Source organism: Danio rerio, chromosome 20, assembly GCF_052040795.2.
Source record: "Danio rerio strain M-AB ecotype USA chromosome 20, GRCz13ab, whole genome shotgun sequence".
NCBI classification, from domain to species: domain Eukaryota; kingdom Metazoa; phylum Chordata; class Actinopteri; order Cypriniformes; family Danionidae; genus Danio; species Danio rerio.
The window spans coordinates 10,225,409-10,253,082 of NC_141040.1; the positions used below are offsets into that span (position 1 = coordinate 10,225,409).

General features: G+C 35.9%; 1 protein-coding gene across 1 annotated transcript; it reads right to left on the reverse strand.

Annotated features, from left to right (window-relative positions):
* Window positions 1–7,501: 7,501 nt before the first annotated feature.
* Window positions 7,502–27,303, reverse strand: meis2b (Meis homeobox 2b). The gene is given in 13 exon segments (NM_130910.1): window positions 7,502–8,703; window positions 10,749–10,835; window positions 10,923–11,012; window positions 11,095–11,153; window positions 13,662–13,738; window positions 15,591–15,730; window positions 22,891–23,005; window positions 24,583–24,729; window positions 24,887–24,937; window positions 25,344–25,394; window positions 25,585–25,726; window positions 26,511–26,743; window positions 26,866–27,303. Coding segments are annotated over 12 exon segments (1,182 nt in total). The 5' UTR covers window positions 26,884–27,303; the 3' UTR covers window positions 7,502–8,703; window positions 10,749–10,776.
* Window positions 27,304–27,674: the final 371 nt, after the last annotated feature.

Here is a 27,674-nt window from a genome sequence, read left to right on the forward strand (position 1 = left end):
TCTGATGAAAAATGTTTGAGTTCTTGAAACTAAAGCTTCTGAATGTAGATGAGTGCGCACCTGAGCACGTTAAGATGTAAAATGAAATTCAGAAGGCGGGGGTGAAAGAAAAAAAAACTCAGCTGGAGACTTACTGTAGATGTTCACACATTCATCTTTAAATAAAAATCGATAATTTGACTTCTAAGACACTCATTTATACAACACCATTGCTTTGGAAACAGGGTTTTAAGTGCTATTTTTAATCATACTGTTACTGTTTGTGTGAACACGACAAAAAAATGAATTTTGTGAAAACATTAAATTCATTTATTTTGACTCATTTCATTTATAACATTGATTACTTGACAACCAAAACACCAGTGATGGACTACAGGACAATATGTGTGCAAATGCATAGTTTTTCTTTCTAAAGTGACGTTGCTATGTACTGGCCTGACATGCATTACTGTTTTGTCAATGTGGGTAACTTTGACAATTTAGTGAGTTTTAAAAACTCAAAATGTATTTATTTTTTGTGTATTGTTGATTTTTCAGTGTGAGTCCAATTTATTCTCATTCATATATTTGACAAACAATTAAATGGAAGGTCGACTACGATATCATATTTTAAACTAGTTAATGTGTTATGTAGCTAACATAAACAACATCTCTGAATGTAATGCGCTTGAAGTTCAATGCAAAGGCAGATATTGGCTTATACAGAGTTAGCTTAGCAAAGCTTACAGCGAACAACGTTTAGGGACTGTCAAATATATCCAGGTTAATGATGTCATAAACCCTTCAGGTTTCGTGCAAACACTCAATGGGTGTGTCCAGAGACACTGTAATGTTATAGCAGAGAAAGCTGAAATGCTGTCCAAACGCTGCTTTTCCATGGAACTTCCTGTTTCTGTATTTGGGCTTCCAAAGGACATGACACAAAGGGAGGAGTGCTTACAGTTTAATTTCAATTATGTTCCAGAGAATTATAAAAAATATATAGCTCTAGCATTTGACAAAGGAAAACTTCCAGCATCTCTCTTGGTTCAATGCTGGATTCGGCTAAAAACTCCTCATAATAGACGTAGTTGTGGATTGTGAGCCACAACCTGGTAGTATTTTTGTTTGTTAAAATTGATCAGTTACATGCACAGTTTCTAGTGTTAACGGTATGTTGTAGCAAGGACGTAAACCAGGATGTAAACAACGGGAAATGCTGTCTGGCACCTCTAGCAATTTAGCTACAAAGCCATATTCTTCCGTCAAATCGCTGTAAACACCCACAATCTTCACCAGCGCTGCAGTGTCTCTCTATGCTGCTGCTTTCTGTGTGTTCTACATCTCAAATAATGAACTCGTAAAATAGAGCTGCACGATTATGGCAAAATTGTGAATCACAATTCTTTTTTTTTGCTTAAAATCAAGATCACGATTTTCTCACAATTGTGTAAATGTAAAATAAAGGTTAATATGACTAGTCTATTATTATTATTATTATTGTTAATTCTCAAATATATGGTAAAACAACAATACTAATATTAGGCCTATGTGTTGGTCTACTGTTGGTTAAAATTCTCAATTTTGTACAGTCATTATTGTGGACTTGAACAGACTTTCAGTATGTCCTGTTTGTTAATTTACAGTAAAATGATGACATCAGAATACAACGGTTCATAATTATAAAGTTGTTTCATTATGTTTAAGACATGTGCTTGTCATCTTTTATTGACAACATTATTAGACCATTTGTATTCACTGGTAAAACTAGATTTTTGTCATTATCAGACTGCTTGCATTATACATAACATTATATATAGGCTAGGGTTGTTATACTGACACAGTAAACATTTATTTTCATGCACAACACTTTGTGTTCGCTATGAAAGAAAAAAAATAAATAACAAATGCTTGTCATAATCATAACTCTAAAATGCATCATTATGATCATTTAAATGATGTGCACACAGCTTTCACTTTCACATCCGAGTGCGGCTCGTGGCTGCTGTCACTGTGAGAAAAAAAACACACACATGCAAATCAAACCTCCCGCACGACCCTCAACGATTGCTCCGTGCAACAAACTTCATTATTTACAACTTTATTATCTGTTATTCCAGCCTGATCTCACGAGAAAACGTGAGTATTTTACAATTTATCAGTTTAGGGTAATTCGTACGAGTTCAGTCATATGAAACTGTACAATTTTAAAAAGGAGGCATGGCACCTAACCCCACCCCTAAACACAACCATCATTGGGGGATGAGCAAATCATACTAAATTGTACAAATTAGATTGTACGAAATCGTACGAATTAGCCATTAAATCAAAAAGTTACGAATTGCCGTAAGATTGTGTTTGTTATTCACAGCCTATGCAGGTTGTGTTCAATGAAGTAGACGTCATGCATTCTCGGTAGTAAACAAACAGCTCGCGGTCAGCTCACGTGTGATTTTGCGGCAACAAATAGATCATTACATAAAGACAGAAATTAGATTTTTGGGTGAATTATCACTTATAAGTGTTATACCCATGAAAATCGAATTGGCTGAATCAATGAAAAATTTATTTAAGATCATGTGTAGGGTCGAATTGAGATCGTGATCTTTTTTTTGATTAATTGTGCAGCCCTATCGTAAAACATTTCATATTACTTACACATGCTTATTTTGAATAACATTATATTTTAGAGAGCAGGCATCCTTTATATTTTCTGTCTGCCCAAACTGACACGGACTGACAGTATTTACACAGCAGAGACCATGCGTGTGCTTGTATAGGCATGGCGCCTCCTGGTGACGTGGAGCCGATCTGCGAATTACAGTACATCATATTAACTGACCAATCAGAACCTCTTGAGAGGGGGCCATTTGAATGAACTAGGAAATATGACAATCGTTTTCATGTTAGCTTAGTAGCTTTATATAATGAAAGTGAGATATATGAAAGATTAACATTATTTTCTACAAGTGAAGCATGAGCACACATTGTTTTGCATCTCATAAACCCAACCAAACCTTAAGATACACTCTGGGTGACCCCTTTAAGATGCTTTAAAAATATAGGGTGATTTGTCTTTCAAAGGTTTGGGCAAGGCAAGACATTTTAAGTAGTCTATTATGCGCACAAAGGCTGCATTTTGATTGCAAAAATACAGTAAAACTGTCAAATTTAGAAATATTATTACAATTGTACATGACTAAAGATGTAAAATGATTCAGAGCTGAAATTTCAGCTTTATGATTCCAAATTCAATATCACATGATATGTGAGATATTAGACTGATTTAACATTAGTTGTGCTTATTAATAGTTTTATTTTTTTTTCAGGAACATTGAGTGTAATTAAATCTTTAACGTTAGAAATGCCTTAACATTTTTTGTGAATAAAAGTAATAATTTCTAAATGTCTGAAAGGAATTGAACATATAAAACAGGACTGTTAATTACAACAGACAGTAAATATATATAGTATATTCTATGATATATCAAAAAAAAAGTTTTAAATAAACACCAAAATAGCTGGATTAAATGCACAGCAGACGTAAACTACAGTGTGTGAGGCTGTCAGATCCAAGAAACCGAAGTGGAGATAAAGTTGTCAGGTGAAAAAACCTGGACCGACATGTGTCACTTTAATTCCAGTGCATCTGGCCGACGGTTGAGCTCCACTGTCCAGCATGACTGTCCGAATTGAATTCCTTCTGATCTTAATAAAAGTGAAAATCCTTCAGCTCCACAGCTGGGGACCTTCTATATAGCCTGCAATCCTGAATCTGACATTTTCCTCTTTCTTTCTGGGGGACTCTTCACTTTATGACACGCTCGGCCTCGTGCAATGAATTTAATGGTGATTCTGAATGGCAGACATCACTTTAATGATGCTGTTTAGCCATTTGTCACCAGTTTACATCCTTCAATCAGCAAACGCTTAGTCTGTTTTCCTTCTTGGACTTAGGAAGACCTGGTTTTGCTCATCATATAGGGAGAGCGCTTTAACGTTGATCAGCTTCCCAGGACTTGAAAGAGAGAATGCACAGAACTCCAGGCATGTGGAACAATCAGTGTTAGAAGCAAGATAGCTCTCCTGCTGGCCCCGTTCTCAACTTTGACCCCTGACCTCTTGGCACACGCACTGCTGTAAATAAAGCTGAAAAGAGGCCTCCCCACCTAATTTCCTTTGGCCTCAAATTTAAACACCAATCCCTCCGACTGCTCTGTAACCAGGGGATAAACATCTCCTCACGTGGACCCAGGTTCTCAACACGACCACTCCAGAAATCCAGAGAGGGTAGATATACACAATAGAAATTGTGTTTGACAAGTTGGATTCAGCGGGTCTGGACGAGCCCTTGGCTGTAGATCTAAACTATTGTCGAAATGAGGAGGGGTGAACTGGGTTGCTTGCTACTGCCGTGACAGGCTGATTCATAAAGTCATAATTGCAATAATAATTCAGTAATAGACCTTGATTTCATGCTTTAAGAAGTTATTGCACCAAGTTGCACCAGTTGTGATTGCATTTATGCCATGATGACACACCATTATAGACCAGCACTTTTGTTTCAGATGTACTTTAAGTGAGTTTTTACTGTTCACCATGCATCTAAATGTGTGCTGAGTGAAGTCAGAGAGGAAACCTAAAGAAAAAAAAATGTATCCAAAAACAAGGCAGAATAACCATGGTGTGGAGGGAACAGAGTTTTTGTAGTATTTATTTGGATTGTAGATGGACAAATTACCAATTACACTAATTTTGAGTTAAGATTTGCATTTCAAAAAAATAATTTCATATAAAGTATATAAGAGTAAATATCTGCTTAATATGTTGAAATACGAATTTTATAAATCTCTAATTCAGTTCCAGAAGTTTGCCTCATTTAATGTAGTCATTCTGTAGTCAATTATTAGTAGGCTATTAAACATTTGTGGCTGTTGATGACCGTTTTTCCATAGGTATATTTTTGGCAATAAGCAAAAATACATTAACTATATGAGAATTTTTTTTTTTCATGCCAAAAAAATACTAATAATATTAAGATAATGTCAGGTTCCACAAAGACATCTTGTGCATTTGCCACTGTAAATATATCACAACTCAAATTCCAATTAGTAATGCACATTAATCTGGACAAATTTAAGACCAATTTTGTTAATATTTAGAATTTTTTTAGCTTTTAAATTCTAGATTTTTAAAGTGTCTCGACCAAATATTGTCCATCCCTGCATGGATAGCTTATTTATCATAAATCTCACATTTAAAAAAATGAAATTTATGACTGGTTTTGTAGGCCGTGGTCACATTTAGCTATAATTCTTATGAACAGTAAAGCCCCGCCTATGTTGATTTAATTGCCCATCAAATGATTTGTCATTTGGGAGTTGTCTGTTTGGTCGCTTAGTCCTTGACATTTCATTTGTTAAACCTTGTCATCCTAAAACCAAACAGAACCACCAGGTTCAAACTGGCTATTAAAGGTGGGTCATACATTGCCAATACGTAATTAACCTATTCCTAATAACAAACGGGAGTCAAGAGCCTAAAAGTTTGTCAGTAGCGCAACGCTCTTTTTTTTCTTGAAGGTAAGATGTACAAGGCTCATTTAGAACTGTCTTTGGAAAGGCAAAACGACTAACAGTAATATTCAGTGTTGCATACAGTAAGTCGGCCCTGTGCCAAAAAAGAGAAAAAAAATGCTCCAATAAAAACATTAAAAAAGCCCTCCAAATGTTGTTTTATTGCTTTAATTTATTATTACTTATTGATTATTCTTTTAAGATTACTTATTAGGTTACTAGATTTATATTAAGCTATTAATCATTTTTACAAAGCTTCACAAACACAATACTTTATAATGGAACGGGATTTGTTTTTACGCCGCTGAGCAGTGTGTAGATATTATTAGGCTAAGTGTGGATTGTGTTTCCTCCATTTTATGTTGTGTCTTTTAACGTGATGTTGCTCAGTGTGGGAAGGATGACCCATATTTCATTAAGCTGTGCTCTTGTTTCCGGCAGCTTTCACAACGAATTTATCTCTGACCAAGATATACACACTCAGCATTTGAGTTATCTATATCAACACTGGCTGTGCTCGAGATAATAATGCAGCTTTAAACTAGTTTTTTTATATTCTCCAGATGCGCAGTTTTAAGTCACAGAAACACATAAAATAAGATTAATAAGTCATTTTCCCTGACTGTTGAGTCTTTTTCTTTGTAACCTTTTATTATTATTTTTTTTGCATGCACCCAAAATAAGCTACTTTTTGTTATTATTATTAATATTATTTTATTATCTGTTATTATTTTTCTATGTAATTATTTATAAGATTTTTATAAGATACCGTAAGAAATAAGAGCATACTAATTCATAGGCTATATATATATATATATATATATATATATATATATATATATATATATATATATATATATATATATATATATATATATATATATACCATTTAGCAAATGTATGAATGCTATTTCGTTGTTCTGAACGAAATGTGCAGTAAAACTTGTCTTTTTCAAACACAGACTTTGGATATGTTGAGCAGTCGAAACAACACGAATAAAAGATAATAATAAAATAAAAGAAGGAGAAACAAAACGGATTGGAAAGTCTTATTAAAATAATTACATTATCGAAAGGAATGAGATGAAGCTCGCGCGCGGTCGGGCACTGGGCGTCGCGTTATTGCAGGTATTGTTGTGCCTGTGGCTTCTCCTCCAGCAGCGTAATTCTCCTCATCAATACTGCAGTGAGATCGTTACGCCGCTGACATTGATAAATGACCACCAAACTACAGCATTTTCTCACCAGTACTGCAGGCTAGAGAAACACAAACTGGAGGTCGAAATAAGCAGGGAAACGTCTGTAGGAGCAGTCTTAGCTAAGATATCAAACAGCATGAGGAAAACCATTTAAAAATGTCACCGCGAAATTGCGTTTAAAAGATGCTCGGAGATGAAAAAGTGCGCGGTGTTTGTTTTTCTGAAAAATTACTCGCGGTCCAGTTGCTTGATTTGAAAATATTGAATTAATGTGATTTATTTCTTAACATATTGCCACAAGATTTTATAGGAAACATCTTGCCTACATGATTTTAACTGTTTTGATGAGTAGCTATAGTTAAGAAATTATTATTTTACACTTTCCGGGCTGTCTTTTACTGGATATTATTTATGCAGTATCGAAATTCCTCGTTTGTTCTTTTTTCTATTAGGAATTGCCTCATACGCCGTCTTTTTTAGGCTACGCTTAATATTATAGGCTACATTTTAAAAAGGCCACGCTTCTTTATGAGAAGGAAAATAATTATGCATTAAAAATAATAATTAATGTGCAGCAGTTGCGATCTGTCATCAAAATAAATAAGATATTGTTTATAGACATTTAAAAATGAAAGATTTAAAAATGGGGATTCACGGCATTGCCTTAAAATAATTTTCCCCTTTGGATAATTTCAATAACCTACAAGCTTTATATATTAAAAATAAAACATTCTCAAGACTTGTCAGTTAAGGTACAGATATTTAATGTTCTTTATGGAGCCATCAATGCCTACGAGAATTTCCTTAAATTAATTTCAACCGAATATCGCATCAGTATCGATTCAGTGCCAGAAAATGACATAAGATCCAAAACAAGAGATTTAACGTTTCGAAAATGAAGCCTTTATTACAAGAATTTGACTTTTGACTGTGTAGAAATACTGCTTTAAAAGACTCCTAAAAGGAAAAAATGGACAGAGCGGGAGAATCGATCAAACGTATCAGTACATCAACAAACATATAATCGACTTTTTTTTCCATAGAGAAAAGCAAGAGTGAAAACGGACCAAAATGTACAACAAATATCCCATCTTAATTTTTTTAAAGGATCTCGACTGAATGTCTATTTGACATTGATGCGTTTTACAAATAACATTTACATAATTATGTACAATGGAACATCTCTAGTGGTTTTAAAAACTCCTCCAGGCATACTTAGCCTTACAAGAGCACTGTTGCTCTCCAATTCAACAAATAAACGCACAGCTCATTTCTTCAGCAATGCTTTTTAAAGCATCTCATGTGGGGAAGACTTTGTGGTTTCAGATACTGGAATTTGTGTCAGATGTGTGCTACAGTGATCCCACCAGTGGTTTCATTTCCTTCAAACTGTGTAGAATCATAAATGCAAAGGTCTAAAACTAGTCAATGACACAAACTCAAACATCGAACATTTCCCAAAAGAAAAACAAAGCAAAATGTCATTGTACACTCACAGTTCAGTTCTTGAGGGCTTTTAGCATCTTTTACTATATTCCACTGTTAAATGCATTTAATATGAGTGTGTGTGCGATTGTGCATGTGGAGGTATGGAGTATTTTCTTCTGGGACCGCCACTCTATGGTTGAGCAAAGTGCACAAATGGTGTGGTCCCCCGTGCTTCTTGACGTTATAACAAGAATAAATAAATAATTTAAAAGGAAAAGATCTCCAATTGTCTTTTCAGAAGTCTCTCTTTTGGCACAAATGCTTCAAGTCTGTATTTTGTTCTGTTGGTGTTCCTGCAGGAAGTCCTTTGGCTGGAGATTCTGATGGCTAGGTGAGGAGGGGTCTGTGAGAGGTTTCTCGTGACGAATGAAGATGATCAGTGATCAGGTGAGGATGAATGTGATGTGACTCCTCATGATTCCGGCCAGCACTGGGACTATTCCTGAGGCCACCATCAAAACCTAGAAGAGAGAGAGATAAAAATTAATACATATTCAGGCATTTATTTATCCACATCCTCAATGTGAATTGATTTATTTGGTTTTATTTTAGGTTGATTTACTAGGTTTATTTAACTTTAAAATGAGCATAAGAATTGGTCATTTGTAAAAGTTAAAAGAATGTTTCATGGGTATAACCACAAGATGTAAAGAATATGTGGCTTAAGTGATTTTAGTAGAGAAAAATAATATAAATAGTAATTCCTGTGTAAAGTAATATACAATTGTACAACTTTATTGCCATAATAACTTACATAAAACCCACAAAATAACAAGAAAAATGATTGCAGCAAGGTTACCCAAACCAAACTTGATTTGAGGCTAGTGGAGCAAAGGTAAATATAAAGGTGGGGTAATTTTCCATGGGCAATTTCAATTTTATTTAATAATGTTCAAAAATGACTAAAACATTGCTTTAAATTAACTAATACAGTATTGTTTTAACAATTAATTTATTACAGTAAAAACAAAATAATGTAATATATAATGAAATGACACTAGTTTTTGCCTTGATTTGCTTGCTGATGTCTTCTTCATAGTCCTCTATCCTTCGAGTGACAGTATTTACATTTTTAAAAATCAGATTCATTTACAACATTGAATTAAAAACATTTAATTTCAGTTTACTTTTTTGTTGCTCATTAATAAAAAAACAAAAGGTTACGTCAAATTAGAAATGACGATCTCTGTGTTAAGGCATTCGCCCCAAACCTCTCCATCCCTCTCAAATGGGATGATGGGCCAATTAAAAGGGTAAAATGGCCCAATTAAAAGGGTAAAATGGGCCAACTTTGGCCCGTGAACTTTACTTTGGACTTTTCTGCACGAAAGAGCTCTACATTAAAAAAAACAAAAACAAAATTACATTTATTCAATCATAAACTTCAGAATTATTTTAAAAGCTAAGCCTTTTGCACGATAACAAACAAGACAATAAAAAAATAAGACTTTAACTCTTCCAGTTGATTACATTTGGTATCTTCTTCTTAAATATTACAATAAAATCTTAAATATTATATTATAATATATTACATTTAAGTAAAGTGTCATCTTTACTGTGACAAAACTAATTGTAAAATGAATTTGTCAAAATTTTAGTGATATAATGTCCCATTGTCATTTAATGTAAGCAAAAATGTATGTCTAAAAGCTATTCTGACTGGCACTATAACTGAATGTTCCTTAAGTAACACAAATGAGCTGAAAACAATTAACAAATACCATAACATATGCTTATTGTTATTTAACATTAGTTAGTGTTACCAGCTGGCTTAGATTAAACCTCTCTTGTAAGCAAATCCCAATATTCCTTTAAATAAACATGCACCTGCCTCTAAGATCATAAATGTGTCTCAATCCGCTTTATGCATGAAAACAGATCTTCATAATGATCGTGCCGGTCCTCCGGCATATGGTGTTTAACCAGAGCGAATTAAGAATGAGGTAACATTCCTCTAAATGACGCAATTACAGTAACGACTCGCTGATAATTCAATAAAAAAAAAGGATCGGATTAAATAGTCTGGAAATTATTTAGTCTGCATGTATCTGGCTCCCGCAAGCCGGAGCTGCTGATATCTCTATGTGTCTGTATTTCGGTGGGGGGTGTTAACCTCCGCTCACCTCCCCTCTCTTCTCCCTTCATTAGCACAGGCTAGGGTTGTTATTTGAGAGGAAAGGGCTGTGTTGGCACGATTGGAGAACTGGATGCGGTGCCTATTTACATATAAAGAGCTCTATTAATCAAGGTAAGTGTCATTATGGAGAGGCTCATTGGGCAGCACAGTGTGGGTATTAAATAAAATTCTCCATGCCAGGCCGCTCGCGGCGAGCGATACGTCTTGATTTGTGGACTGTCAGAGACAGGCAGCGAAGATGGAGCTGAGGTGCGCGAGTGTGTGAGGGGGGTGGGGGGTATGGGGTGGTAGAATTGCCACCATAATCAGATTTCACACGCCGAGCGAAAAAAGAAAGAAAGAGGATGCTCTAAGTATGCGTTTTCTTACGTTTATGGTTTGGGAAGCGGGGAGGCGTTTACATGTAGTGCCACTGTCCATCCATACCCATGTTCATCCCCATTCCTCCCATGGGACCTGCGAGATGAGAAATGAAATTAAAAAACAATAAAAGGCAGCACTTAAAGTGACTTATGCGTTATTATAATCAAAAACGCAACTCACCGCCAGGCCGAAGACCCATGTGTTGTTGGCCATCTAGCACAAAGCCACCCATAGGCTGACCATCAGGGCTGTAAGCGGTTCCTTGACTTACTAAACACACAAAAACACAATATAAATGTGATATACGCTCGCACTGATACTAAAGATGGACCAAAATAATCCTGTGCTTTACCGGCTCTGTTAGACTGATCAATCATGGGCTGCACGATTCTTCTTCGAGCATTGATAAACCTGTCAAAGAGAAGAGCAAGAACACATTTACCAATCTATTTATATCACCGACGACACACAGTATATTTTACTCTTAATTTAAACACTTAGGACTTTTACTACTGTGTGCTTTTTGCTATGATTTACTGCAAAATATCCAATAATGCAGTGCAGCTTCTCCTGGGCCTTTGGGTTAATGGACCTGTCAGGAGTCCACAAAAAAAGCTAATGTACTGTTTAAGTGGCAGACCAAAAGAAATTCTCTAATTTATAATGTAAACATGCTAGGGTTTTGTTAATAAAGACATTCTAACACCTTTTACAGGTGATGTTTGCGAAACATTCCATTTAATGGTGAATTTTATAGCGGGCAATAAAAACAAACTGATTTATTTGATTTGTGATGTATTTTCCTTTCCTCAGCACTTTAAAGTTAATCTCTGTTTTTTAAGACTTGCTTTAATTGCGCTTCTTGTTGCGATATATTAGTGAATCGAGTAAAGGGGTCATTGCTCAATAAATATTCAATTGATATAGCATTGGCCTGGTAGCCTGGGGGTATGATTAGCCTAACTGCTTTTCAGACGCTAATATGCTTCAGCAGCTCGTAACAGAGAGGTAGGAAATGCCCATGACATGCACTGGGGGAAGGAATTATTCATAGACAATGAGTCTTAGCCAAATGTTGCAAGCCAAACATTTGGGAACAACTTATATTGTAGCTGAAAAGGCATACAATTACTAAAGCTTTTGTTAGCAAATATTTTGAAAGTACAAAATATATATGTTTTAATTGCTTGTATTGTGGCGCTCAGCATAATTAAGTACATCCCATTTAAACAAAACAGTTTTATTACACAGATATATGTATTAAAATAATATTTTAGTCACCAAACATATTCAAAATTTAATGATAATACAATTAAGTTTAAGCCAAATATTGCAAAATAATAATAATAATAATAATAATAATAAATTACAACCTACAAAATTAAAAAAAAAATTTTCATTTTTTGCTTTTGATTTTTCCTCTCTTTTTAAAAATTGTATTTAATATTTTTCTATAACACAAAGTTGGGTATGCTTGTTTTAGACACAAAACCAGTAATCTTGTTTTACATTGAGATTTATACATTATAAATAAATAAGCTTTTTTTGTAAGTCTGGAATCTGAGGGCTAAAATGTATATATTGAGAACATTATATAGAGAAAAAGCGTTTATATATTTACAGTAGGACTGCACAATATTGGAAAAATTACATATTGCGATGTTTCTTTTTTTGGGGGGATATAAATGGAATTTCTCTAGATAAGTTGAAAAACTGTTTAGAAGGAATCTATAATTTTAGATTGATTTGAATGATCCATAGGGGGTGCATAACATATAACAAACAATCTACAAGCATAGATAAATTCAATACAGAAAAATATGCTGATTAAATAAACATTGTTTTATTGAAGAGTGAAAAGGTATTCATGTATGCAGTAATTGTATAGTTAAATATAAATTTATACTGTGTAGTCTTTGTTTTATGAACAATTCAATAAAATTAATCGTTATTCATTTTTTTTAAGTTACGAACAGTACATTTTTTAATGCCTAATTTTTTTCAAAACCCTCACATAGTTACAGGCCTCACAAAACACTTGTAAAATGATCAGTTATAATCCAGACTCAACATTGCTGACTCAACATACTTGCAATGTGATTATTGCAAATAATCACATTGCAATATCGATGCTGAAGTGATATATTGTGCAGCTTACTTAATATTCCAGTGATTTTTGGCATAAAAAAATAATAATTTTGACTGATGTTGTATATTTTTAGCCATTCCTACTACTATACTTGTGCAACGTAAGGTATTGTGGTACAAATGATATTATAAAAGATTATCTGTCAAAAAAAAAAAAAAGGAAATATAATTAGCGTAAATGATACAGCTTATGTGTGTACAAATTTTAAAATAGAGATTCAATTGTCATGAATGAAAAACAAGTCTAAATTTAAAATTCATTTTCAAAAGATAGCAAAAAGTAAATAAAAATGTATTCATATAGATAATGTTGACTGTGTAACACTGGATCCAATTTATATAAAAAAATAATAAATAAATAAATCAAACATCTAAATATGCAAAAGAACATTTGTAAAAAGAATGTCCATATCATACATGTGATAGTTGGTATCACTTTAGTTCAATCCAGTTAAATATCTTGTGAGCAAGATGAATACTAAACCAACAAAGGTTCAGGGGAACTCTTGTGCCCGAACGTCATTCCAGGATACCAATATAACGTTCGACAACTTTTCTAAAAGTCCCTCGGAGACCCTGGGCAAACCTCATCATTGCTCCTATTCGTACTTTTATTTGTCTCACTGGGGCTTTGAACACCGTCTAATAATAGTGTGAGAAATCAGGATCACCGGAGTTGAAATGGAAATGTTACAGAGATCCCCAACCCTGACTTTAAGTACTGAGAGGTCAAGCTGGCAAGTCAAAAGTCAGAGGTTAAAGGTTACTCACCAGTTATTCACTTGTAAGATGGTGAGGCCTGTGTCTTGTGCTAGCTGCTTCTTCTGCTCTTCAGATGGGTAGGGGTGCTGCAAGACAGAAACAAGCAGAAAAAAAAAACACGTTAAGAAACTTCATCAGTTAATAATATTGCTCTCTGATGATCCATAACGCGATAATGAATGGAACATGCAAATGTCTTAATTTTTTACTGTTGTGTATTTCTCCTCGCAGTCTCCATTAATAAAGCAAATCAAGATGACCTTACTTTTCCTTAAAAACTCATCTGTTTCAATGACTAATGACTTCAAGCGTCTACCAGCCCCGTTTAGGACTACCGGCAAGAACGTAGATCCCATATGACTCTTTCAGGAAATTACATCATTATGTATGATAGACTTCCCATATGCATCCCAGAGCTGGAGAATCTTATTGGCTGAGCGCTCGTGGTTTTGTTTGACATTATTTGACATTACTTGACAAATGATCGAGTGGGTGTGAAAGAGAGACAATGGAGAGTTTTGTTTAGGGTTGAATAGGGCTTGGCCCTTGGTGGCCCTACGGTGGCCCTTGGCCCCTGATCTTCTTGCTCTCACTGTGAGTGCAGAGGGAGGGCAGCAGATGGCAGGCAGGGGTGAATGTATAGACAGCACAGGGTCGTGGGTGTGCACCAATTTTGGCACTGTCATGGCCTCACCTCCCGTGGTCACTGGTGAAGGATGAGTCCTGTTACACGTCCCATGTTCTCTCTCCTTCTCTCTTGGTCTCACTCTGATGGAGATTTCCCTGCTCACCTCCTGGCTTGCTAGCTGTCATTGTGCTGATGAATGACTGTAAGTCCCGCCCCTTTTCTACACAACCCAGTGACAGTCGAATGCGAGCCGTGCTCTGGGATCCATCTTTAAACTCTTATCAAAAAGCTCTCAGCAGGTTGCGCTGTGATTGTTCGTTAGAGTTTAGCGAGGAACCTGCACGCTCTAAAGATGAAGCTGACCGACAAGCTTGCTTTTAAAGGATCACTCATATTTGCATGAATTGCACTTATGTCTGTTAAGAAAGCGCCTTCCTCGTTCTCATTTGCATGCCAAAGGAGATCTCTCTATCTTGTTTCAGTGAAACTAACAGTTATAACTGTAATGTTCCACTGAATCTTAATGTTCCACCTTTCTTTAAGATTGGCAGCACAGGGGGTCTTTATCGCGGACCTCTGAATAGGTCACAAAAGATGGAGGCTTAGACCATATGTAAGAGCCCCCCCATCTCAAACGTCGCACACTGGCTCAAAGTAGAACCCGACAAAACGTAATCCTGCAGCTTTCATTCAGCCCCGACCCCAAATGAATGCATGATCGCCTGGGTGTTGCAATGGGGGCCATTCAGAGGCCAAAGTCCCCTCTAACACTTTTTTTTTGTCAGAGGACACATCCTGCAATGGGAAACACTTTTGCTTCACAAATCGTTTTGAAAAGGAGCTGGGAACAGAGAGAGGATAATTCAATTAGGCTTTCCTTTTTTATCTCTAAACTCTAAAGGTGGGTAAAAAGGGAAGGATTACTATGTGTACAGGACCTGTGTAGTCCTTAGAAAGTGCAGGAATTCTGAAGGAGAATGGAAAACAGGAAGACGCAGAGAATGGTGGGAATTTAAGGAGGTGGACCAGCGAAAATGTGCTGAGATTTGAGGGGGCTGAAAATGCCACAAATCAGCCCCTAACTGGCAAGTTTTGGTGGAAGGTACTCACCCCGAGGCAAATGTGACCCTCCGTTTTGACAAGCCAAATGGATGGGAGGGCCAAAAGACAGATAATAACATACCCTGCTAGTTTTAATGCAGTTTGGATGCAGGTCACTGAACTGAGAACTGTGGAATTGAGCTAATTCACCAAGAGACACATTGGACACACTGGTCTGATTTCGGAAGACTTCCAAAGACCGCTCTTACCGTGAGATGTTGGAAGAGCCATGCCCGCATGATGTTGGTCGCCACTTTGGGGAAGATTCCTCTTTTCTTCTGCCGTTTTTTGTCCTGATCGTCCTCATCCCCAGTTCCCGGAGATGCCAAGCTGTTATCCAAGCCATCTCCTGATAAACAACAGCGTGAAAGCAGAGGCGAGAGAGAAAAAGCAAAAGAAGAAAGTCACTTTAATGAGATAAAACATCACCTTCGGTTGTTTATTCAGACCGATCTCCATTGCTATTCTCAAACACGATGTGAAAGAGCCACGCGGGGGGCTTGTTTTGATTAGCAACAGTAACACAAGGACTGCAGCGAGCAGGAGTATCCATGCAGTGAGAGGGAACGCTAATCAACAGAGCGAGATTTCTCCCGCTCTCTTGCTGTCTCAATGTCAGAGATCTCGAGGAAAGCTCTGCACCAACCCTAGTGCTATTAATTCAATGTGAGTTCTGTCTTTGACATGGGGTAATGAATGTCCAGGCTCTGTGCTTGAGTGGGGAATGGAGACTTGGCACTGCAAAGAGAATATCTGATCTGCATTAGCACTCCAAAATAAAGTTGAGGGGGGAGAGAAAGCTGGGGAAAAACATAAATAAAGCAAGGGCCATTAGCGGTTGATGCAAAAACTGTTTTCGACTTTAGAAGTTGTGTTGGTAGCTGGTTTACAGTGGAGGGATAGTACATGTGATGCTAAACTATTACTGCTTAAAGTACCAGCATTGCAAACCACAACTATGACTTATATATATATATATATATATATATATATATATATATATATATATATATATATATATATATATATATACACACACACACATACAGTTAAAGTGAGAATTATTACCCCCCCTGTTTATTTTTTCCCCAATTTCTGTTTAAATGTGATTTTTCAACACATTTCTAAACATGACAATTTAAATAACTCAAATATTTTTCAAGACACTTCTATACAGCTTAAAGTAACATTTAAAGGCTTAACTAGGTTAATTAGGTTAACTAAGCAATTCATTGTATAACGATGGTTTGTTCTGTTGAACAAACCATTGTTATACAATGTAATACATCGTTATTTACACTTTTTTATTATTAGAAAATAATGAATGTCATTCGAATAAACAGCAAAAATCATACACTCGAAAAATGTGGAAAAATACTAAATGTTTTCTTAAATTATTATGTTTTCCACATAATTTAAGTGCCTTGGACTGATTTATGCTGTTTATTCTGATGAATAAGCTACCCTCAGAGCACTTTTTGTTTGATTTTGAATGAATGTGATTCATTTCACCCTTCATTTTCAGAGACATCTAATACAATGCCATTCAGTGTAATTGATACACCCAAATATTGTCAGAACCATGTTTTACCCATTTGTCAGCAAGCATTTATTAATTTAAAATACAATAAATTTAGTTTGTTTACTTATGTTTTCATATAATTTAATAATTGCAAGTCAGAATATTTATGTTGTTTAACTTTTCGTCAACATATCTGTTAATCTTAATGACTTTCTATGCTTTCTATCTATATAAATAACTTAAGTTTAATTTGATATGGATACCTAAATGAAATCTCTCATTCATTTGTTATGCGTAATCATAAAACAATGCAATAAATACACAGTTAAGGGCTGAATTATTAGGCCCCCTGAGTTATCAGCTCCCCTGTTTATTTTTCTCCCCGATTTGAAAAATCAACACATTTATAAACATAATAGTTTTTAATAGCTCATTTCTAATTACTGATTTATTTTATCTTTGGCATGATGACAGTAAATAATATTTTGCTAGATATTTTTCAAGACACTTCTATACTGCTTAAAAGACATTTAAAGGCTTAACTAGGTTAATTAGGTTAACTAGGCAGATTAGTGTAATTAAGCAAGTCATTGTATAACGATGGTTTGTTCTGTAGACTATCGAGAAAAAAATATATAGCTTAAAGGGGCTGAAAATATTGACCTTAAAATGTTTCTTTTTTTATTTATTTTTATTTTTTTATTATAACCGTTTTTATTCTAGCTTAAATAAAACAAATAAGACTTTCACCAGAAAAAAAATAAATAAATAATATATATATATATATATATATATATATATATATATATATATATATATATATATATAGATTTTTTTTTCTGGTGAAAGTCTTATTTGTTTTATTTCAGCTAGAATAAAAACAGTTATAATAAAAAAAAATAAATAAAAAAAACATTTTAAGGTCAATATTTTCAGCCCCTTCAAGCTATATATAATATTATCAGACATACAGTGAAAATTTTCTCGCTCATCATTTGGAAAATATAAAACATCATTTGGGAAATATAAAAAATTAAATAAAATAAAAATTCAAAGGGTGGCTAATAATTATATATATATATATATATATATATATATATATATATATATATATATATATATATATATATATATATATATATATATATATTATGTCAACAGATAGTGCTGGCTATATGCTGAATTTAACAACATTTGAGTTACTAAGCGGCCATTTATATGTTTCAAATGATGTCCAAAGAAAGTGGTTGGAACATTCATAAAAATCCCATCTAATTAATAGTTTAATAATACTTTTTAACTATAGGAAACTCATAATACTATAATTCCAGCATGAAGGGATTGAGGCATTATACTGCAAGATCAATTGATGCACAACAAACAATGCTTTCTGAACTGTGAGCTCTCTGATAGCATCAAGCCTGCTTTCATTCCATTACCATCCAATCTAGTTTAAGATCAGAGGCAGGCAGGAGGCCGCTTTTAAACTAAGGTTTCCGTCTTGTCCTCCTCCCCACCCTCTTTTCTCTTTCTTTCTTTTTTCCATCCCTCTCTCCCTCTTCCATTAACTGTGCATCAGGCAAGATGATTTACTTTTAACAGTCATGCTTATTTTTCTTGCCCTGAGGGTAGAGATGCCTTGAAAGCCTGCCCGGAGGGTGTGTGAATAATGTATCTGAGGGACTCCTCCCCGGAGGCGGGACAGGAACCCTACTTTTCTTAAGATTGGCCCTGCTGTGTCTCCTTGTTTTTGGGGATGCATCAATCAAAGGCAACTGTATGCGCCATATTCATGCATTAATATTTCAGTTAATGAATAATGACATTTGAATATAAGGGGAGTGGGGTGGGGGTGGTAGATGGACTTCAGGCTGACTGATGCTGTAATCAAAATGCAAGTCAAGGGCAGGACAGTGGTCTCACAATGTCTGTCTGTCTGCACAACATATGCAGGCGTCTTCTCATTATGCTTTCTGGAGTTTGCATATTGACCAGTCTGAAGGTAACAGTTTAAGTGTCATTGCAAAGGAGGAGTGTAAAAGCCCTATAAAGTAAAATATTATGAAAGGTAAGAAGGAAATTTGAAAATATAATATAATATAATATAATATAATATAATATAATATAAAAAAGTAATCTTAAAAAATAAGTACATACGTTTATAAAAAGAGAAAATATGCAATGTTTTCAGTGTGTTTAGTGTATCTGTATATTTCAGTGGTCAAGGTAACTTAGAGAGATACAAAAAAAATATATAAAAAAGAATAATATTAAAAAAAATATATATATATATATATATATATATATATATATATATATATATATATATATATATATATATATATATATATATATATATAAAATCAAGGCTGTTTGTTAAAAAATATATAGGGAAGTAAAATATAATAAGAGGAAAATAAATACATATAATGAAAATTATAATTAACAACCATAATAATAATTTATGTAAAAGTACAACAAATTAGAAAAGTAACATTAAAAATAAATAAAGGGAAAATATTATATAGGTGTTAGAAAGAATGATGAATCAAATATGAAAGTAACATTGTGGCAGTATAAAACACAGGTGACTTTTTAAGAATAAAATTAGAACAATAATATGATTAGAGTAAATACAAAAAGAAAAGTTTAAAGATTACATAAAAAGTGAAATGAGAGATAAAGAGAGCTGGGTGAGATCCTTACATCTAAGGAAGACTCAAACACTCTCTTCCCCCCCCCTTCTCCTCGAGCCTCTCTCCTCCTGTTCCAGAAAACGAAGGCCGCAGGGCTGATCCAGCCCAACGCTAATCGCTTCTGACTGTTCCCTGGCAACTTGGCCCATGCAGCCTGTGTGACTGCACTCTCTTTAAAGGCTGCTGCTCTCTGCAGCTCCCAGAGCCCAACCTCACTCCCGGCCCCAGAGTCTGCACGCGCAGCACAGAGGGGGGCCGCAGCAGCCTGGAGGAAGGCTGGAGTAGGCCCTCGGGCTGTTTGGAGAAAAACAGCACCCTAAGACATGGAGAAGAGGCTTCTTGCTCAAATTTACCACTATTTTCTTTCTCATTTCCTCGCACATATAAAGCATAACTTCTGAAGGGGTCTGTGCAAATCTGTGTCATTTGCATATGCATATAAAACACATCAAGCCTAAATAGAAGTTTTAAACTGGTTTTCCCACATCCTTCAAGCCGAGCCTGACGGCAGTCGCGTCACATCACAGTACCTTCAAGATCCGAGAGATGACAAGGTCCAAAGCTGAAGCGCTCTGCGTTGTTCTGATGCTGATAATTAGATGAAGTAGAGATAGATGAATGTCCCGAAGACAAAGGGGCCTGGCGCAAACTAGCCGGGTCTGATGACTGCCACCCCACACGCATCACAGAATAAATCCTGTTTGCTTGCTTAATGAGCTCACCATGACCTCAATCTATCACGAACTATACTTCTCCAAAGGGGCCATAATTCTGACTACTGGACGCAACAGACTGGATAATTACTGGACGAACACAGATGATTTTGTTCTCGCTAATCGTTTCGCTTAAAGCATATTGATTAGATGCTCTTATCCTCTTGTCCCCCGTGGCCATGATATGATCTGAAGGAACATGGGATTGGACCACAGTTGGGAGGTATTGATGACTGCAAAAACGCAAGGCATCGGCTCTTGACACTTGTTGTTGGTCCACTATACTTCATGCTGGGATTTAACCTCCATTAAAGGTTCAGATATAGATGTAAACATCCTGTCTCAGCCAGAGTCTTTCAACGGCCTTAGAGGTGAACACTGGCCTGGAATGTCCTGCAGCTTCCCTTTGTTGCCTTTCGGCCTTTGTGATGGACATTCCTAGGCTTGCATTCCCACCAACAAGCACATGTTTAGGATAGCTGTGAAAACCACTTCGCTCTTGCGCAGGGGTGCCCAAACTTGTTCCTGGAAGGCCACTGTCCTGTTTAACTCCAAGTCCTATTGAGTACACCTAAATGTGCAAACCAAGGTCTTTAGATTCCCTAGAAATATCCAGACATGTGTTGGAGTTAAACTCTGCAGGACACTGGCCCTCCAGGAGTAGGATTGTAAATCCTACTGAGGTAAGTCAGTAAGTTTAAAAAAGCCTCAAAAAGCACCCCTTCCTTCTTCTGACCCAAGAGCCTAACCTAACTTGAAGGTTCTCAACAGGAGCAACTTCTACTGATGTGCAAGCAACAAAGGGAACCCCCTACAAGAGACAGGTTCTTTGAAGAAGCCCAGCAACCCTCTGGACTCGACTGACGTAAGACCCCCCATTCACTTGTGATGGAAAAGTTGTTTGCTTTACCGATCTCTTGAATGATAAAGAAAGGAACACTGATCCAAAGTGGCTCCTGGAGGAGCAGCAGGTAGATGTCCCTGATCCTGACCCAGCCTCTGCCTCTGATCACCCCAGATATCACTCCTCCATTGTGACTAGTATTTGAAGTGCTCTGTCCTTCAGGCCGGCAGGGGTCATTCCTCTTCCCCTTCTTCAATGCATGCTCCTTGGGGTCAAAAGGCCGTGGGCCTTGGATGTCCCCCCACTGTTGTTTAAAAAAAGCCTGGTGTGGGGAAAATGCCACCACCCTAATGCTTTTCTCTCTTTTATACTGAGTAGCATTGCAGAAACACCACTGGCATTGCTGCTATGGCAAACATTTTAAAGCTAGTCTATAGGGCTTTCACATTGTCACACTGAGGCTGAATTGTCATTGAAGAACAATCTGGCCACTGATTTTTGCTGCTGGTTTCTCTTGTCTTGCAGAATATCCTGCTATTGTACTGCATAATGGTCAGGCCATTGATGTCTGATGGTTAAAAGGAGGCGAGAAACCCTGAAGGCTATTTTAGCTGAAGCAATTACAAACAAAAACAGGTCATAAAAAAATAAAATAATAAAATAAAAATTCCCCCAAAAGGTAAATGGCACTAAGGGACTATAAATATGCTGTGGCACACCGCAGTGTAAATTAAGAAAAAAAAAACATGTGACATGCAAATGGAAGATCTGGTAAATTAAATTAGACCTTTCAAGAACATTACACACCTATTGCGTCCACAGTTAAATCGTAAAACCCGCTCAGTGGAGCATCGCAATGATGACAAGAACAATGACACATGACTTTCATTAGTAAATACTGTTTACATCCACAGGCATTATAAATGAACGGAAATTCAGCAAAATACTATAGAGAGAGATTTTAAGCAAAGCATGAAAAAAAAAACTGATTTAACCACTAACATAGTTTGTTGATATAAATTAATGTTTTTAGATTGATTCTGTGAAATGTTATGCTATTTTTGACCTGAATGAAATTAGTTTCTTTCTATGTAACCGTTTTTACTGTTTATAATGTATAAGGGTCAAAGATGAGACATCCCATTTTCATGTCCCAAAAATAATAAGAATAATAACAAAGTATATTTTGTTAGTATTGGTATTAGTAAAGCATATAAAAAAATGGTCTACTTTAATCTTAAAATGTATATTCATATAAAAATGAAATGGCTTATTTTGACCTCTACTTATTACAAGATTTAAAATAATAAGTGATCTTACACAATTGTATTATGTTTGAAAAGTTTTTATCATCTGAAAAACAATACATTGCATGTTAACAAATTTAATTTTAATATCATCGAATGATTGTTGTTCTATATATGTTAGGATTTTAAGTTTTTTTTTTTTTTTTGGTCTTACTTCTGCTACCCTTAACAAAAAATTAGTAAATAATTACTGTAAAACATTTTCTGTAAAACATTAATGATAATTTATGTTATTTTTTTTTTAATTTAAAGAATTTAATTAACCAGTGTACATTTTAAAAATTTCAGAAAACAATGGTGTGTTACTCTTATTCCCCTTTTTATCTTTGTCCTATGAACATAATTTAAAATCCAAGAGTAGCAAGTCTTAAAATCTTTTCAGCAATGCATATCATTAAGTAACAGTTAAACAGGCAGCTTATCTTACCTAGTTCACTGCTGTTGTCTCCGCTCTGGGAGGCATGTCCTCCGCTGGAGGGTCCCGGGGTGCCAACTGAGGGAGTGGAGTGAGCGTCGTCCATGTCTCTCCAGGATGCTGGATTCTGACATTCAGTAACATGAACATCCATGGATCAAAATGGGGAAAGATGAGACCACATTAGTACCACTACCACAAATACATACAATTAATTTCACCCTTTAAAATGCCTAGTTACCATGTCTGTTTAAAAATAAAATGCAGGCCAGCTCTATATTTATACACCCAACAAAAAACCAGTGGAGCTAATACTAGAGTAGCTGCTTGTCCTGATGTCTGATGGTAAATGCTCGAAAGAAACCAGCAGCGTCCCCTTTTTATCCAGAACAGGGTATAAAGCACTTAGATGGGCTCAACGTGAAGGCAAACAGCAGCCGTTCCTCTTCAGGCCCTTAGCGTCAGCTGTTTGCCTGATGGTGATCAGCTAAAGAGCTCTAAGAAAGGCCAGAATAAGCTCCTACAACAATAAAGCTGTGTGAATAAGACCCTTCACTGTTTTCTCATTAGGCCACACAAAAGCAGTCTGTGGTTTTGTGTGTTTATGCACGTGTGTGTGTGTGTGTGTGTGTGTGTTCGCTGTTAATAATGTTTCAGAAGGCCAGTGTCTCCTTTCATCACCTAATTCAAATTGTTTTGTGTCACACTGCACACTTGTAAATCGATAAGACATTACAGGAGCATCAATAAAAGATTACAGTTATCGTCAAGTGTACAAAGGTACATATTCATCAAATAAAATTGAAGTATGGTTAGACTTCGCAGATATGCTGTCCAGCTCTTTGCAGGAGGAAAGTCATCTAACCATTTTACATTGAAAATCCGAATTATTACGGGCATTTAATGTCAGTCCCAATCATTAAAATATGATATCCTTTCCATTTTGATTCAGGACAGACCTATAGGCAGAATGCAAAGTTCTGTTTTTCTTAATTCAGTGGTTTTGTTCCTGTGACAGGGGGTAGTGTGTTGATAATAGGAAGCACAACTGTAAAGAACACACTGATGGTCTCGGAGTGAAAGAAGACTCCCCTCCTGCTTGACAATAACAATCCAATCAGTTCAAAGACAATGGAGCATTCACGTGCAAATCTAACGCTGATCATTAGGGCTAACAGAGGGGTGGACAGTGGGGGGAATACCCTGACCCTTAGCAACACCTGCACCCAACATGACTGCCTTCGTCATCATCATCATCATGATCATACCTCTTCTGAAATAAGATATGTCCTGGGGCAATGTCTTAATGATTCATAACCAGCAAAGAGAAATGGATTTAGATAATTTTTAAATAAATTAGCATATGCAACTAACTAAGCAATTACTATTTTCCTTCTTATTACTCTCGAATAAAATATGTTGTGGAGATGAATAATGAAGGAAACCCCCGAGAGAGGGAAAAAAAAAAAAAAAAACATTAGGGAAATGCATGGGTGAGACTCTGCATGTCTCATGTAGGAAAAAAAGGAAATACAAATAACTTCAACAGATTCAATAAATTTGACCAGGTTTGTTTAAGCAACACAAAGCAAATGACACTTTCTTTGTTCGAAACTTCACTTCATAAATTGTCTGTACTGTAAACACAAACAGTCATCTAGTTGGCCTGTTTTATGATGTCATAGAAAGCCAATTAAAACTCACGTGATCTGCGAGATTTGTTGATGATCCTGAGAGGTCGTCGAAGTCAGATTTGCATCCATCCCGTTCATCAATTACTAGGTCAATGGGCATTTTGCCCTTCAAACAGCTAATATACCGATGGCAGAAATTGTCGCAAAGCTCGTGCACCTGATGAAAAAGAAATAACAACATTTAAATGATTACATTTCATTTTAAGTCCTATATATATATATATATATATATATATATATATATATATATATATATATATATATATATATATATATATATATATTACATTTTTAATATAGTTTAACTGACATACCTTTTCGAGTTCTAAAAGATGAAATCGTAATACTTGTATTGACTGAATCATCTATGGGGGGAAAAAATGTTATTAATATTAAGAACAACCAAAAACAATGATTGCTAATAGCCTATAACAGGCCTATTTAGCTACTAAAACTAATAATAGCCTAATTAAAGGAACACATAATTGGTTAGCTATTCTAATCGCGCGAGAAATCACAGTCCACTCACAAACTTCGCACGTCTCATATTGTCTTGGCTTTGTAATGTTATGACAATAGCAGAAGTGTAAATAGGTTTCTCCAGAGACGATGCTTTGAGGGAGCCCTGGGCAAAGACCCCCGCGCCCTCTGATAACACGCGGCCTCATAAATCACTAAAGCTTCCTTTCTTTCCCCCAAAGAATCCTCGCATAAAGCTTTGAAGCGAATTTACCTGAAACAAAACAGCGCCAAATAAAATCTTACACTTACCAAATTATCCAGCTCTGGGTTAGAGGAAAATAACGGCTTCTCTGCACGAATCTGAGGAGGAGATCACAAAGTTTGTCAGAACAACAACCCAAAATAAAAATAAATAAAATGAATAAGCCGATAGCAAATAAAAAAGCAACAACATGACACTTTCAGCCAAGCATCCACATATAATACAAATAGCAAAATCGTAGTAATCGGTTAAATCGTTATCAATGTATTACCGAAATCAATAACTTGCCTGTTTGGCAAACACAGCGATGTCCTCGTTAAATGAATCAGATGAACACACATCTCCTCCAGCGACTCCCGGCTCTCTCGGTGTGCATGTGGCCAGCTCGCACTTCTCAAACACCAGCGCCAGCAGCGGGAATAACGGGTGCCTTTGACAATCAACATAAACATTTACATAAACTTAACAGATCAAAACACCGTATCAATAACTGGGCCTTTATGCGGATAACACGTCAAAAAAGTTTTTTTTTTTTTTTTTTTATTATTATTGGTTTATTGTTGCGGTTAGGCTACATAAAAAAGAAAAATCTGGTTGCACAAATTGTTTTTTAAGTGCAAAAATTGTTATTTGGATTTTGAAAATATTTTATACTATATGAAAAAGGATAATTTTATATGTCAAAAACACGTTTTGCTATTTGCTTTAATTCATTTGCTTTAATAATTGCGTTATAGTTGCAATTTACTACCCAGAAAGGGTACTTTAGTTTTAATTATAATATATATATATATATATATATATATATATATATATATATATATATATATATATATATATATATATATATATATATATATATAAAAATTCACTGAGTTTATACAGGACACTTGACACTTGTGCATTTACTATATCGTATAGCCTATGCAAAGGCAAATGTCAAACGCACATATACATTTTGTTTTTACATGGTTTCATAAAGACACAAATAGCCTAGCTTTTAATCTACAATAGTAGGAAACAATGATCTTTAGATTTTTACCTAATGCTAAGAAAAATCATCTTTTAAAAATCTGTTCACTGACTTGCACTTTTCTGGAACCTAAAATGTCTACCAAGATGACAATGCCGCAAAAAGTGTATTGTGTAGCCTTTTTAGTGGTGCATACAGTTTAAAGATTGTAAGCCATGTAATAATGATTGCAAATAAGTACCCGTAAATTTGGTCCTTGTCTCTTTTAAGTGCGTCGTTGACAGCTGAGCCCATGCTGCTGGGCATGATGCTGTGTGGTGCGTGGGCCCCGTAGTGTTGGTTGGCATGTGGTGGCGGCCCGTGATTCAAATGATGAACCTGCGGCAGGGGCCGAGGCGCGTGCGGGTCCCCGTACATCGACGTCGGAACCCCAACTCCATCCATCCCGCCACCATAGTGGGCAAGGTCTTCGTACTGAATCAGACAGAGATTTGATCATATGCAACACACAAAGTTAAACAGGATTTGACATTGCATAATAAGAACAAAGTAGGCAAACTTTACAACTCAAGTTGTTGATCTGTAAACGAGCTTACCCGTTGAGCCATCAGCATATGACACTTCTGTTGATGCTTAGAGCAAACTGCGATCTAATCCAACGAGGAAACAATCTGGGTGATTTAATTCCTTTTGTGTATCCGGTTTAATAGGACTGATCTGTCGGTAATCCGTTAAGATGATAAGAGAATGTCCTGTGAAGAGTTTCTGATCGCTTCCTTTTTAGCACGAGTTCACTTAAATAAAAGACCGGCACATTTACTTCATACAGCCTGTCAAATATATGCCTCCACTTGAATCATTTGACTGTCTAATGCAATTTACGCTTATCAGACTTCCCGAAGTCAGAAGAATCTTTCCAAATTATAGGATGCTCGTGTCTGGCATGGCAAACGCTGCAAAGGAAATGAAAAAGAAAAAAAAACTATCCGGATCTCATGGTCTCTTTTTTGCGACCCAGGCTTTGCCTCAGATTGTGTTGGTGAGTGAAGCAGGTTCCTCTTGAAGGACTGAAGCCCTGATGACTGAGCCTGGGAAGCGTGGTGGGTGTTACCAGCTCGACACCTCTACATAAAGCAAGAGAAAGAAGAGCGCAATGACCACGAGCTGCCAGCGAGTGTTCACATTGGATACGCGCGCGGATGACGCACCACCATCCACTGCGTTTTGTTACTAGGGGTGGAGTGTCTTTATTTTTAAAAGTGCTAAAATCAGATCAGTGAACTGAGTCGCGCTGGGAATGAACCTTATTTCAACAAATTGCTGAGCATCACAGCATTTGAGTCTTTAAAAATATATTTAACAGAGCTTGCTTCGTTGTTTAACTGTCATTCAAGGAACTGCACGT